Raw genomic sequence first — 14322 nt, 5'->3', positions numbered from 1 at the left:
ACTCATATATATATATATATACCACACTAGAGCTGCATAATGTGCTATTGGCGACTGTTTGAGAAACATACCTGTGGATGATCCGAAGACATGCCATCACAAATCTTGATCCTCTTCAGGCGAGATCTTATTTGTGTATCCAATTTTTCAATTTAGGCAGAGATTTGAAGTGGAAGGAAATTTTCTCCAGTTCCCTGTACCCATGGCATTGCTCAGCGATCGTCTACAGGACTTTCGATTCCATTTCACTTATACTTGGTGGGTCTTCGCGTAGTCGAGAATCGTACCTTGCCCCCTCCATTCTGTAGTATGATTTCTTAACCTATGGGCTACGAAAGCCAGTAGATATGCACCATTAAATCCAGTAAATGAAATATTTTTTTCTACTAAATATTAAAACATGATTTTATTTTTCTATTCACTTATTTTTTTTTCCTGCAGCAGATTTGTTCGTATAATAAATCTAAACTTTACGAAAATAATGTTGCTATATATTTATTTAGCTTAATTGCACCAAAAAGGTTAAGGCCATTTTATCTGTGGGAAATTGAGTGAGATAATCGAAATCTTCTTTTTAGAGTTGGCTTCATACTGGAACTTCTGTGCTTATGAATGTAGTGTTGCTACAAATAATAGTACTTAAATAGTGCGTTAATAGCTACAAATAAACTCGATGAGAAATGATCGAAAATTCAAAAGCATAACTCACGAGAGAAAATAGTTAACCATAGTGTTGGCCTGCCTTCCTGCACGTTCGCTTACCTTTATTCTTACGTACGTTTATGTAAACAAATTTGTTTCATTTTTCTCTTATTATTTCTGAAGGAATCAACATGCCGACTTATTATTTTGTCTTATACATTATTTTAGGATCCATGACATGTATTTGGTTTGTATTTTGGGCTTTCTTGATCTATGAAAAACCATCCGTCCATCCTGGGATATCAAGAGAAGAATTACTTTTTATAGAATTAAACAATGACGAACAGGATAAAAAGGTACGCCATTGTTTGCATTTTTAATGCATTCGAAAGACTCGGGACATTGTAGTCTTAAGCTCCACTTTTACTTATAACTAACTGTTCCTCTCTATTGTTTTTCTATTGTTTTCAGATATATAGATTGCACGGGTTTTTGAGTTTCTTTTTGGCAACAGCACAATACACAGAAATATCGTATTGCGTACAAGTAAATCGTGGTGTTCAAGTCAAAAATGCTTTTTTTTTTTGATAGTTTGAAAATGTCGTCGAGCAACCAAAACGAAGAAGCAGTTCTTCTTACAGAGCATTAAAATTGTGATGGCATATATCCGACGCCAGCTATAGTCCCCTTGCTGTCAGGTTAACCATTGGAGGATTTCGTAGTTTTCCTCCTCATGTGACACAAATGAGGGTTAGTTCTATCAAAAAAATCCTCCACGAAGGCAAATTTCTCTCAATACTTGATCCCGAAGTAACCTTGTCTTCTGGATTGGATTTAAAACTACAAGGCTATGCGGAGTTGAACAATAGTAGCCGAAAACTCAAAACTTGGGTCTGCTGTTCAACGACGGTTATAAAATGAAATACCACAACGTGTACAGGCTCTCATCATTCATCTCATTGTTCAGTATGGTGGACACATAAAATACAGATTTCCAACGTTCTTTTTTTTGTCTTGTAAATTTGATCATTCATTTGTAATATAAAAATAATATGTAGAAAAAATTTTATTCATTTCTAACACAGTTCGCAGTTTTCACTAACATTAGTGTATATTGCATTACTCTTGTCACAATAACATAATTTCAATAAATTCAAATAATTCTATTACATAATATATGCTTTACACGCTTGAATTTTATATTTTTTAGAGACCTGCGAATCTGTGGAAAAATATTTTTACTTCAATTCCAATGTGGGCCCTCATTTTGGGCCATTTCGGACATAACTACGGATTTATTGTGTTGTTGTTGGAGCTGCCGACTTACCTCAGTACAGTACTCAATTTCGATTTGAAATCGGTAAGAGTTGCCTTCGTAATTATATCTTAATTTCACTCAATGTCTCAAGAACACAATTTCTTATATAAGGTACAAGGTAGGTTTTTAATCAAAATTATCTATACATTATTTTTCATTGATTTATATATACATTATTTTTCATTGACTTATATATACATTATAAATTCTACATTGGATAGTCTATTTAGTATTTAGACTCTGTGGGTTTATTGTTACTTATACACTTCTTTGACAAATTTTCAACTATCATTTGCATAAATGTCGTTAATTTTCGCTGCTCAAGCAATAAAATACTTGCTTCATAGTGTAGATGGTCCTATTTTTACATATTTTAGATTTTTCTCTCACAAAGTTGCTAAAACATTAAATAACATGATCTTCGCTGTCGATTCTGATCACTTTACTTAGACCATGGCATGCATACTTACTACCGATTTGATGCTTGAAAATATCTCGATTGTGTGGGTATCTCGATCCAGATTGGTTGTTGAAACACGGCATTTGTTTACATTAGCAACTGTTTTTATCATTCTATTTCGAGCAAGCCAAGCCTGACAAGTACCAATTCTCTTAAGCAAGATAGCCTATATTCTTTCACAAAGATTTGAAATTTGCCACTGTATATTTTGACAAAGACATGCACAAAGCTATGTGGAACATAAACAAACTCACTATGCATCGAAGTTGCCATGTGCAAAAAACAAAAATATATCACGGTTACAATAAAATACATAGACAAATAATAAATCTAAGTCAAGTAAAAAAGATAGACTAGAAAGAATTATATCTCAATTACTTCGTTCTGCTATACGGCCCTGTGTTTAATTAACTTAACGTTAATTTTAAGTTATACAGAGAAACCTATCTCAACTTTAATACTCCATATTGCTGATAAAGATTAGCTGGTGCTTAAGTCATAGGTCACATGCGTGGGTATAGGTTGTCTTCTTCTTCTTGGAGTGCAAGCACCCAAATTCATTAATTTATAAATTTTGATGGGAAGCTATTTTTTATACCTGAGATTTGTGCTGCCATCTGCTGATTACTTCATAAAAAACTAAAGAAAAATGAAGGCCTTTTTTCATAAATGTAAGTAAGAGTAAAGGCTTGCGTGGTTTCAAGAAGAGATGCCAATACAATGGGGTGTTGTTTTCTCTAGTGTGTTTTGAGTTTGTTCTTTTGATCATTTCCCATCGTGTTTATTTGCAGTTTTAAAGACACTATTACGTTAGATTATTTTTAAGCACTGATGTTTTAGTATATAGCTAATTCTCTACAGTAGATAAAATTTTGAATATCCCACTCACCTTTCCACCAACAAAAATTATCTTAACACTTTCCGGCGCAGTAAATTTGATTGCTAATTGTAAACAGGCAGCACAATAGCAACTGCTTTCGCAGGCCGTGAATTCAACATCAACGCATATTTTAGCTCAGTGCCTGAAAACCGGCATTTTTACTATTCATCTTGATGTTAGGTCTATGAAGGAGGACAGTGCACGTTAAGGAATGTACAAGGTGAGTTAAAAACAAAATGACTTACATACAAAAAAAGCTTGTACACTAAAGAAACATAAACTACAGATGTTTAGACATAGAGGTATCACTACAGAAGAATGCTGCAATTGGTGGAATTGTACAACTTTCTTTAACCTTTAAAGTAAGCGACTTGACAGTTTATGACTTTTGCAAAAAGTTTACGTTTAGATTGTCAATAGGCTTGTTCAATGCTATCGATGCGGTGGTCCCTACGAATACCACTATTAATGGCGTACCATTTGACATTCCTTAGTTTCCTATGCATCATATGTTATGGCATTTTACAAGCTTATGTAGAAGATATTTGGAGATCAAGACAAGATAGGGTATATGTAAATCTAGGTCTTATTACGGAAATAAAAGGAGTCATTTGAGTCTGAGGTTGAGGTTTGATCTATAGAGAAGTATCTGTAGTTTATTGCAGTCAGGATATGTTTTACCATTGACAATGTGATGTTTTCAAGTAAACCTTTTGTTCATGACTAGACCAAGATATTTAGCATGACCAACTTTGGGTATGACTTCATTGAAGAGTACTAGGTGGTCCTGTAGCAGGATCCTATTTCGTTTTTCGTTTCCTTTGTTCAATCTTCTGCAAGAGTTGATATTTTTGTTCATTGATTTGAAATATTTATGCAAGGCACTATTCTTCCATTTCATAGATTTTATATTGGTGTTTTTGCAATTCCAGGTTTGAATCCTTGGAACAATAATTCCAGTATCGCATTTGATAAGTAACAAAAAATGCATTGATACTGTTGCAATATTCTCTTTCAACTAGGGAATCATGAGTGTATGATGTATACAGGATGCGTTCAGGAATACTTCCCTGGGGGAAACTCAATCACAGGGCAGACAACATTCTACATTTTTTTGTAAATATTTATTCTAGTGGTAGCAATGTTTATGTTTTAATGCATTATTTTTTTTATTCATTTAAATTTATTTTCCACACCACATGAATGATTTAAAAACTCTTATACAACGCCACTTTGTCTCTCGTATCAAATGTTGGCAAAATTATCCGAAATTAGGAAAGATTTGGATTTTAAAATGTATACTACTCTAAGAAGTATTTTGCAAAACTCGTAGTAGTTTTCAGACCTGTAGTCTGTAATAATTGTGGTGGGAAAACCATGAATTCAAAGTAAAATTATATGCTTCAGTTCCATTCCTTTTTTTTTAAAAAAAATGTGGTAACTAAGAAAAGGTGGATCCTTAGAAGTAAATAGTTTTAAAATTTTACTGGTAAGAAGTATTTTTTTCTATTTTTGAAGAAGTATTGCCAGATTGCCAATGCTGCATCGAATAGGATTAAAATCATTTTAGCTAGTAAGCGAAATGAATTTTTTTTTTAAAACTTACAGTCAATTTCAATAATTATTTCAGGACTGCCTACATTCTACACTTTTTGCAAATATTTACTATAGTGGTAGCTATGTTTATGCTTTAATGAATTATTTTTTTATTCATTTAAACTTATTTTCCACACCACTACAGATAAACATACCCTCCAACTGCTACGGAATTTCCGTAGTTTCAAAATTCTTCTTTTCAGACGGTAGCAAAATTAATGTCTTAATATTTAAAAAAAATTAATTTTAGCGTAACTTGTCCACTATTACATATAAAAGTGCAGGCCATATGGCTAGATTCTTAAGTTCTGATAACAGTTTTATGAGAGATCCATTTACTTTAAAAATTTCTACTTTGGTTCGCTACCACTAGAAAGAATTATTTTCAAAATCCTCATAAGTTGGAGGGTATGGATAAATGATTTAAAAGTTCATATGTAACGCCATTGTGTTTCAGGTCTACCGTGGGGAGGCTTTTAAAATGTTGGCAAAATTAGCAAAATTCTGCTAATTATAATTTGTAAATGTCTATTACTCTATAAAATATTTTGCAAAAAGTGTAGTAGTTTGCAGGCCTGTGAATTAACCTTTTAACGGGCCATTTATTTCTATTAAAGGTAAATTTAAGTATTTTTGGAATTGAAATTGATATAAGAATAGTTATTGATATATAAAAAAAACTCATTTAGTTTATAAAAGAAAATCTAAATTTTAATGCCATTTTTTTGGTATTAAGTATAATACCATGGCCTATTAGTAACTTATTGACTTTTATTAATCATTATTTATAAAATAAATTTTATAAATGCTACAAACTTATACTTTAATACGTCTTCTTAAACTACCAACTTTATCCAAACGCACTTCAAGAAAGCTGAAGTTATTAACAAATGAAAACCTAAATTAAAATAAGTGGTAAAAAAGTTCACCATGGGCTTTAAAAGTTGGTGGTAAGTATACTTAACACGGCCTTCGAAAGGGTTAAGCAAAACATAACTAGAAAAAAATGCTTGTATAAAAGGATGAACTGGAAATTATACTGCCTCAATTACACAATGCTCAAAATGTTAAATAATAAAAATACTTGAAATTTTAGAGCATTTGGATTTGGAGCTAATTTAAATCATTGTTATATGAAACTATATAACTTAATTAGCACTCAAAAATTTATTTTATTAACAAACAATATATTTTGAAGAAATTTTTCACTGCATTTTATTTTCTATTTAATAGAATGGTTTTTTGTCTGCATTACCTTTTGTTGTTCAAGCTGCCGGCGCATGGATTGCATCATTTATAGCTGATTATTTAAGGCACTCAAACAAGATGTCCATAACAGCTATCAGAAAAATGATGAACTCTATAGGTAAATGCGCAGCATTTTCAATTATAAATAAAGTTTTTATTGTATAATTTAAAGATTTATAATGTACAACTTATTGAATAAATAAAATTTAAAATAAAAATTAGAATAATGTTCTGATATAAAGGGGAGGAGATGTTAACTGTTGAATCCTCATAAAAGGTTAATTTCAAAATGTCATCATTATGAAAATCCTAGTTACGTAATTTTATAACGAAGAAAAATTTATATGGATAGAACTCTTAAAGTTAAAGTATCGGTTTTATCAGCCATGAGACATCATTCCCAGCGTGCTAACTCAATTTTCTTTTAATGCGTTATTTTTTTTTATCAGCAGTCGTTGAACAGCTGACCCAATTTTAAGTTTACTATTACCGAAGTTTTATTTAGTGGTCGTGTAATTTTGAACCTCATCCAGACGACAAGGAAATTTTTGAATCATGTATTGGGGGAAATTTGCCTTCGTGGAGGACTTTTTGATGGAAATAACAATTACTAACAATGGAATAATTTGAGATACTTAAAGAGGAAAAACCACGAAAACCTCCCATGGTAAACCTGACGACAGGGGAAGTCTAACACAAGATCCGTCTACTGCTGAGCACGTCAGCAATGCCATACCTGCCAACTTTTAATCCCTTCCATTATCATTTTTCCCAGTGGTATTAAAATGGAATTAAAACTTCAATTTTAAGCAAACAAATACGTTGTATATGAGCAAACTTAAGTTGACAACCATGATAGTAACGCATATTAATATATGTGCTTAATTTTTGTAAGAATAGTGGTGATCAATATCATTTAAAAATTAAATTTATAAAAGAAAAAAATAGTATATATTTACTACCACTTTAAATATGAAAATAAAATCTCCCGCAAAATCCGGGAGAGTTGGCACGAATGTGAATGGGGTCGGTGCGAGCCGGTTGCGGAATTCACCTCGACCAGCGTTCGCTTTTACAATGCTAAGAAATTATCCCAAGTTTATAATATTTATGTTCCTCTTGAAAAAGGTGTGTAGCAAATTAATAGAAAATTCCTCAGCTTTTTTTCCAAATCATTACGATTAATTATTATTCAATAGTTTTTTTTTTTTAAAAAAATACAACAACTAAAACAGTAGTTTTAGAAATCGAATCTAATGCTTTGCTCAAGCTCTTAAATATCTTTGCCCATTTTTCTAAACCTATATAAGGTCAATATGCTCACGAGTTGAAAAAGATAAGGATTATAACTCAATTACTTCATTATTGAAATTTTCCTTGGAAAAACTAGATCTTAGTGTACAGCGTAATAAATTAATAATATAAATACAATGCATCTGAGATGAAATCTAAAAACTGCGATTTTTTAAAACTATACAGGTAGCCAACACTAGGAAATATCAAATTCTCGTAAGCATAAATTCTCTATCTCTTTTTTTTACATAGGTATTGTTTACTGCTCTACAAAATATTGCGTTTCGCAACAATAATCTCGAATAGGTTAATCTTCGCATTTTGAGATAAATCCATTGTTTATACCAAGCATTTCAAGATCAATCTAATTTCTTCATTACCTCTTTTAATTTTATCAAATACTCATTTAAAGTTAAGTCTATTTTCCTAAAGGGCTGTGTCCATTTTATCAAACTCGTATGAAGTTAAGTCTATTTCTACGCATTTTCAGCCATTTCAGCGTTTAATCGAACTCGCATTTCAAGCAAAGTCTATTTTCATAAATATGAATTTTAAGCTGCGTCTATTTTATCGTAACCGCACTACAAGCTAAGTCTATTGCTATAAATACGTATTTTGAGCTTCCTCAATATGCCTTTTGATCTTTTGTCCATTTTATCAAACGTGCCTTGAGAGCTATGTCTGTTTTCATCAGTACGCCTTTTGAGCTATGGCACTTTTTAAAAACGCGCTATTCAAACTATGTTTTTTCTATACGCCTTTTCATCTGTGGCCGTTTAATAAGAAGAGCCTTAAAAGCTATTTCTGTTTATCTGAACATGTCTTTTGATCCGTGGTCATTTTATCGAACGTGCATTGCAAGCTAAGGCTGTTTTCTTCAATACTCCTTTTGAGCTATGTCCATTTTATAAAACGTGCCTTTCAAGATATGTCTGTTCTTCGCGTAAAATTGCAGAAATTAATTTTGACTCAACAAAAATGTATCCGAAAATATCGTGTTTCCGATCAATCGTGAAACCTTTCGTTTATTTTAAAAAGTACGAAACTGACTAGCAATTGATGCCAATTCAATTTCAGAGGTTTTTGAAATTTTCTGAAAGATTTTGTGAAAATTACATGCACTTTAGCCGCCTTATATATTCTGAAACGTTTGGGGATTTTTTTTACAGTGTACGGGTTTTAAGCTATGTCCATTTTTTCAAACTTGCATTTCAGGTTAAGTCTATTTTCATGAAAGCAAATTTTGAGTTATGCCCATTTAGTCAAACACGAATATTTCAAGTTAAGTCTATTTTAATAGGCACGAAGTTTGATCTATGTCCATTTCTTTCAAGAGCGAATTTCATGATGCGATAATTGACTTTATCACAGCTTTAAAAACATTACATTAAAATAAATAATTGACGTTAAATAGCGTAACACATTTTTTCCCCCAATTGTCAAAGAAATTCCATATTTGTTTTTATTTCCAGGTGAGTTCGGGCCAGCTATTTGTCTCATTGGAGTGACTTTTGCCGGTTGTCAACCATCCCTCACCATAAGTCTCCTCTGTTTGGCTCTAGCTCTTAATGGCTGTGTTTATTCAGGCTACAATATCACGCATGTCGATATGTGCCCAGAATTTGCTGGTAATCATTAAAAACCCTTTTTAATTGTTCCTTATTAGAAACATTTATTTTGAAAAAACATTTTCCTTATTATTGGAGCTCTTGAAATTTAACAGTTCGTTTCTAAAAAAAATTTTTTTTTTCTTCCTAATCAATGTTGATTCAGTAAACTCCATTTAAAATAATTTTGCTAACTACAATATGCAAGCAAATAAACATGTTAAGCCCTAAGTCTATATGTTCTAAATCTTTCTTTACATTCACTTCTACCAAGTCTTGAAATGGACGCCTGTTTATGAGCGCTTGAAACATGCCATTTTGAATATTCTTGAAACGAGGGAATTTTTGAATGAAGTAATTGATTACCAGTTTCTTGAGATTATTTATTCAAATATAAAAGAGGATGAAAATAAAATATCTTTTGAATTTATTTTCAACTTCTGTTTAAAATTATTGGCTGCATGCGTCACGCGTCTTTTCACTATTTCAAAATATTACAATTGTGATCTGGAATAGATAAATCAGGAAATGCCCTATATCTTATTTTTAACGTCTTTCAAACCGTTCATTAGAAAGTATAGATGTAATAATACTAATAATTAGAAACATACTTAAAAGAAAGGTCTATTCCTTCTAACTACCGATTAGAAAGACGGTACATAATTAAAGTATGGGGGCTTTTCATGATTTCAAATCTCAATTGCAATATTTTTAAATAATGAAAAGATAGGTGATACATACACCTAACAATTTGAAAGAGTAGTTGAAAATAAGTTCAAAAGGTATTTCATTTTCAACCACTTATTTTTTTAAATAAATATTTACAAATCTAAATTTCCTTCTCTTCAATAATTTTCAAATTAAATAAATTTCTTTAAATTGGAATTTATTTAATCAACATTAATGCGATTAAGCATGCAATTTACGACCACTCAAAATATGCAATAAAAAAATCCCGAGAAATTGGGAGAAGTTAAAAGACATGATATGTATAGGCGCAACAGCAACGTCTTGTTTCTCTTTTAAAATTTAAGGAATTTAAAAGGTGTGTTGTCCCTTATAGCATGAATGCATTGTGCCTCAAAGTTATAAATATTTTTTATGTATGGGCATAACTAAAATAGCAAAGAATATAAATATAGGCCAAAAAACGTGTTAAATTATCAAACCAACCAAAAAGTATAAAGCTTAAATCAAAAGGCCGTTGTGGCTCAACGGATTGAGCTTGAATCAAATAATGAGCCTGAAACAAACGACCGTAAAATAGTTTTCGAAGGGAAAAAAAGTCATGAAAAATTGCTAAGATTTACATTTGGCGAAGACTTTCCAAAATTAGTGAATTCTTTTGATATTTGGCTAATAATGTGAAATCCTTAACGCGGACGGGTCCTGTTATATATATATATATATANTATATATATATACTGCCCAAAGAAGGGTTTTTTTCCTACACCGGCAGTGACGTCATACTTTGTTTTTCGTATTTTTCTCGTAAACTATGGAACAGACAGGAACGCTTCTTTGGGCAGTTTCTATGTACTCCCAACGTGGAATTTAGCTGTGCAGAGTTTATGCGGTCGTTTTGGGACACCCTGTATATACACACCTACACCAGCATGAAGTTCTCTGAAAATGTGGATGTTTTAAGCATTATTATGTAGTGGTCTTCACACAATCAGAGTTTTAAGTTTTATTAATTTGTTTTATGCCACCATATTTTTTTTAAATTTTAAAAATTCTTTTCCTTTTGAATTCAATTTAGGAACGTTGTATGCAATAACAAACACAATTGCCAATATTACCGGAATACTGGGTCCCATGAGTGTTGGAGTCTTTACAGCGAGTGGTGTAAGTTACATTCTGATTTCTTAAGGTCTTATTTTGTAGTATTGCAAATGACGCTATCTTATAACCTGACAGCAAAAACAAAATAAAATTTGTGGAAAGTCCCTTGATCATTTTAAACTTTATTTTAAAAAGTACAAAAACTACACAGAGAATTGCTCGAAACTTTTTACGTTTTTAAGATATTCGAAGAAAATTTTTTTCATTAGTTGCCGAATATGATTCACTGCAAAATTCTGAAGTAAAAAAAAGAAAAAACTTTTTTTCATGCATAAGCACTACAAAAGAACTATTTTAAATACTTATATTTTGCTTGTTTTAAGAGAACTTTTTTCAAATTTTAAAATAAAGCTTTTGTATTTACTTTTAAATTACTCCAAAAATTTTGTTTAATTTTACTGAATGTTCTTAAAGTTCTAGTAAAAACACTTATGACAAAAAAATTAGTTTTTTTTTTATAAAAATGTCCTTATTCCTATAAATATTTAAGCTGAAATTTCAAAATTTCGTGCAGTTGTTGCACATAACAATTACAGTAATCGATATAAGTTACAAACTTATTGCTTGAGGGGTGTTTAAAAAAACTAGTTTTCTGTCGTAGTTTGTTGTCGACCCCTCATGCGTCTGAAAGCATTAAACCTTATTGCAAAATATGAAAAATAGCATTAACTAAACAACTCAAAAGTTTCAAAATAGTCCTATGAGTATTTATTGAAAAATTTTTAAAAAATGACGAAGAGTGAAAGTGTCTTATTGGAGGGTGGTTTATCGTGATGAGTTTATAAATCTCTGTTGTGATCAAGAAAATTTAATGATCCCTTTTTGAAAACTAATTTTATTGTATGCATTTTAATATTATTCTCTTCTCTATGAATTTTATATTTATTTTCTTCAAAGAACGCAATATGAGCCCCTCTCTACTTTCCTTGTTTACCTAAAAGGCGTAAACTATTTTCACAAGCGTTAGTTGTTAGCCAAAGGGTTCCGTTTCAAGGCCGATTGGCAATGATAATAGTAATGTGACTGGCCATCTTTATTACTTAAATAAGTAATACAGCCTACTGAAATCACGTAAGTCCTGAGAATATTTAATTTTAGATGGTTTTATAAACCAGAATTGAACTTTGAAAAAAAAATGTCTAAGTTAAATTTTACAAATACACTAAAAGATAAAATGCTAAAAATTTTTTTTTTATTTTCACAGAAATTATATTTGACACCTTAATTAAACATCAGTACTGATTTTTTTTTTAAATTTACATATGCATTTAAAAATATTAACATATTAAAATTACGAAAGAAGAATTACGAAAGCGGATTTCTCACAATACTTGATCCAAGAGTTCCTTTGTCTTTTGGATTGGGTTCAAAATTACAAGGCTACGGAGATGATCATTGGTAGTCGTACCCACAAAATAGGATCGGTTGTTTATTGACGAACCTAGTTCGAATTTCAGTGGACTGCCGCGAAGTGTTATTAACTCATTCGTCGTAGTTTTGAGACATATAATGGGGGAATGTGTGAAGTGGGAGTAGAATTGGGGGAGAAGGGGTGCCAAGCACCAAATAGTAGTCATGAGTCGGTTGACCAAATGATGAAATCAATAAGAAATTAAACATAATTGAGATTAAACAAGACTAGAATATAATAATATTTTCAGGGTTCGGAATAATATTAACATTTAGGCCGGTGTAATTAAATATATGCAACAATTTACATATTTACACGAGATTGTCAAGAATCTGTCAACGATGAAGATAAGGTTGTATAAGCGATAGATAGTCCGGCAACTACCTTGTCTGCTACTTTGTTAGGGTAATGATGACCCCGGCTTCCTGGTAATACCACTCATATCTGGGTTGCTCATCACACGTAGTTTATAGCATATCCTTCAGTATTTTACTTACGTGCAAAATATAATTATCAGTTGTAATAGATTAAAGCCGAAATTTTTAACACAGATAGAACTCTTCTAAAACCTTTGATCAAGACTGATGAATAACCAATTTTCCATTTGATCTTTAATATATATATGTTTAAATTACTTGCATGTTGTGGTATTCTAACAAATTACAATATCAATGCATAAATATTTTAACCCCTAGAAAAATTGTTTTCTGGAATTATGGAAATTTGAACCAATCCAGAAGACAAAGAAACTCCTGAATCAGTACCCCCAGAGGTATAATTTGTTGTGGGTAAATGGAGGACTTTGAGACTCGACAGATTTAACGTGCATCAATCACCATTGACTACACGGGGTGTCTTCGGTCGGCAGGGATCGAACCCACAACTACTTGGATAGGGGCCCAGTGCCCTACCAACCAGGCTATCCCAGATATATTCAATCCATTTAACTAATCAATCTTAACTACCACCACCATTGCAAATTATCAAATTTAAAACCGAAACAGACTTTGATTATTGCTAACTTGTGCGGCCGTTGAGAAATAATTATCTTAGTGGTAGCAACATTAGCGTTTTGGCGTATTAAATCTTGAAGTTTAACGTTTCAAAAAAAATTGTCGACCACTGAGTTTTTTGTTTATCTATTTTATCAACAATCTATTGTTTTACATACTTAAGCAATAATCCCAACCATTTTTCAGGCAACACTTGCAAACTGGAGCAATGTTTTCTATACAGCAGCCGCTGTTTATTTGTTTTGCGGAACAATCTTTGCAGTATTTGGATCTGCAGAACTACAAACCTGGGGAAGTGCAGAAAATAAATCAGAAAAAGAAGCATCGAGTGAAAAGAATTCTGATGAAGTTGAAATTAAAACGTCACTTTAAGTTCTAGCATTGAATTAAGAAGAACAAAACCCACCAAATACTACTTAAGGATGTTAAATAATATTAAATAAGGACCACCAGTTTAAGAAAACACTACCGAAGAATGTGAAGCTGGATTAAATATTGAGCATTAATTCAAATTGTTTTTAGTATATACACTGTAAAAAATGAATACTCAAATTTCACGAGACTTATTTCGTCTTGAACGAAATCGAGTCCTAGAATATGCTCCGAGCGAACATTTCTTCAGAGTGACGAAATAACTTTCGTCATTTCTTGAGGGAAATAAATTTTGTAAAAATTTAAAAAAAATATATTTCATCATTCTATTTTCAATAGTCTAGTTTTCATTCTAATGTCACAATCTACTACCAGATAAATGCTTAGTTCCGAATTTAGGAGATATTTTCATCATACATTTGAGAATTCGTGCTTCGCCACAAATCGCGTGATTGCGTGACGAAATGATTCTCAATGTTAACGAAGTATAGCACAATGATTGTAGAATCGTCAAAAGTGAGAGTCTTAGTTATGAAAGTGTATTTATTTCATTTTATGTTATTTATTTGTTGCATAAATCATATTTTGTATTTTTTAAGAATGAAAAAAAAATAAAAAGAGACAATTTTTGTCTTCA

At 31.4% G+C, this 14322-nt stretch overlaps 1 protein-coding gene across 2 annotated transcripts in view; it reads left to right on the top strand.

The window, feature by feature from the left end:
• LOC107448212 (putative inorganic phosphate cotransporter) overlaps positions 1 to 14322 on the top strand; it is a 30297-nt gene extending 15975 nt beyond the window's left edge. For both annotated transcript variants that reach the window (XM_016063335.4, XM_016063334.4), the window contains 6 exons: positions 871 to 998; positions 1853 to 2002; positions 6130 to 6262; positions 8910 to 9065; positions 10807 to 10892; positions 13500 to 14322. In XM_016063335.4, the coding sequence (XP_015918821.1) occupies positions 871 to 998; positions 1853 to 2002; positions 6130 to 6262; positions 8910 to 9065; positions 10807 to 10892; positions 13500 to 13685 (839 nt within the window). In that variant the 3' untranslated portion in view covers positions 13686 to 14322. The remainder of the gene's footprint in view (positions 1 to 870; positions 999 to 1852; positions 2003 to 6129; positions 6263 to 8909; positions 9066 to 10806; positions 10893 to 13499) is intronic.

Source organism: Parasteatoda tepidariorum, chromosome 6 (genome assembly GCF_043381705.1).
Source record: "Parasteatoda tepidariorum isolate YZ-2023 chromosome 6, CAS_Ptep_4.0, whole genome shotgun sequence".
Lineage (NCBI taxonomy): Eukaryota > Metazoa > Arthropoda > Arachnida > Araneae > Theridiidae > Parasteatoda > Parasteatoda tepidariorum.
The sequence above is the reverse complement of the archived record's forward strand: the minus strand, read 5'-3'. Positions and strand labels throughout refer to the sequence as shown.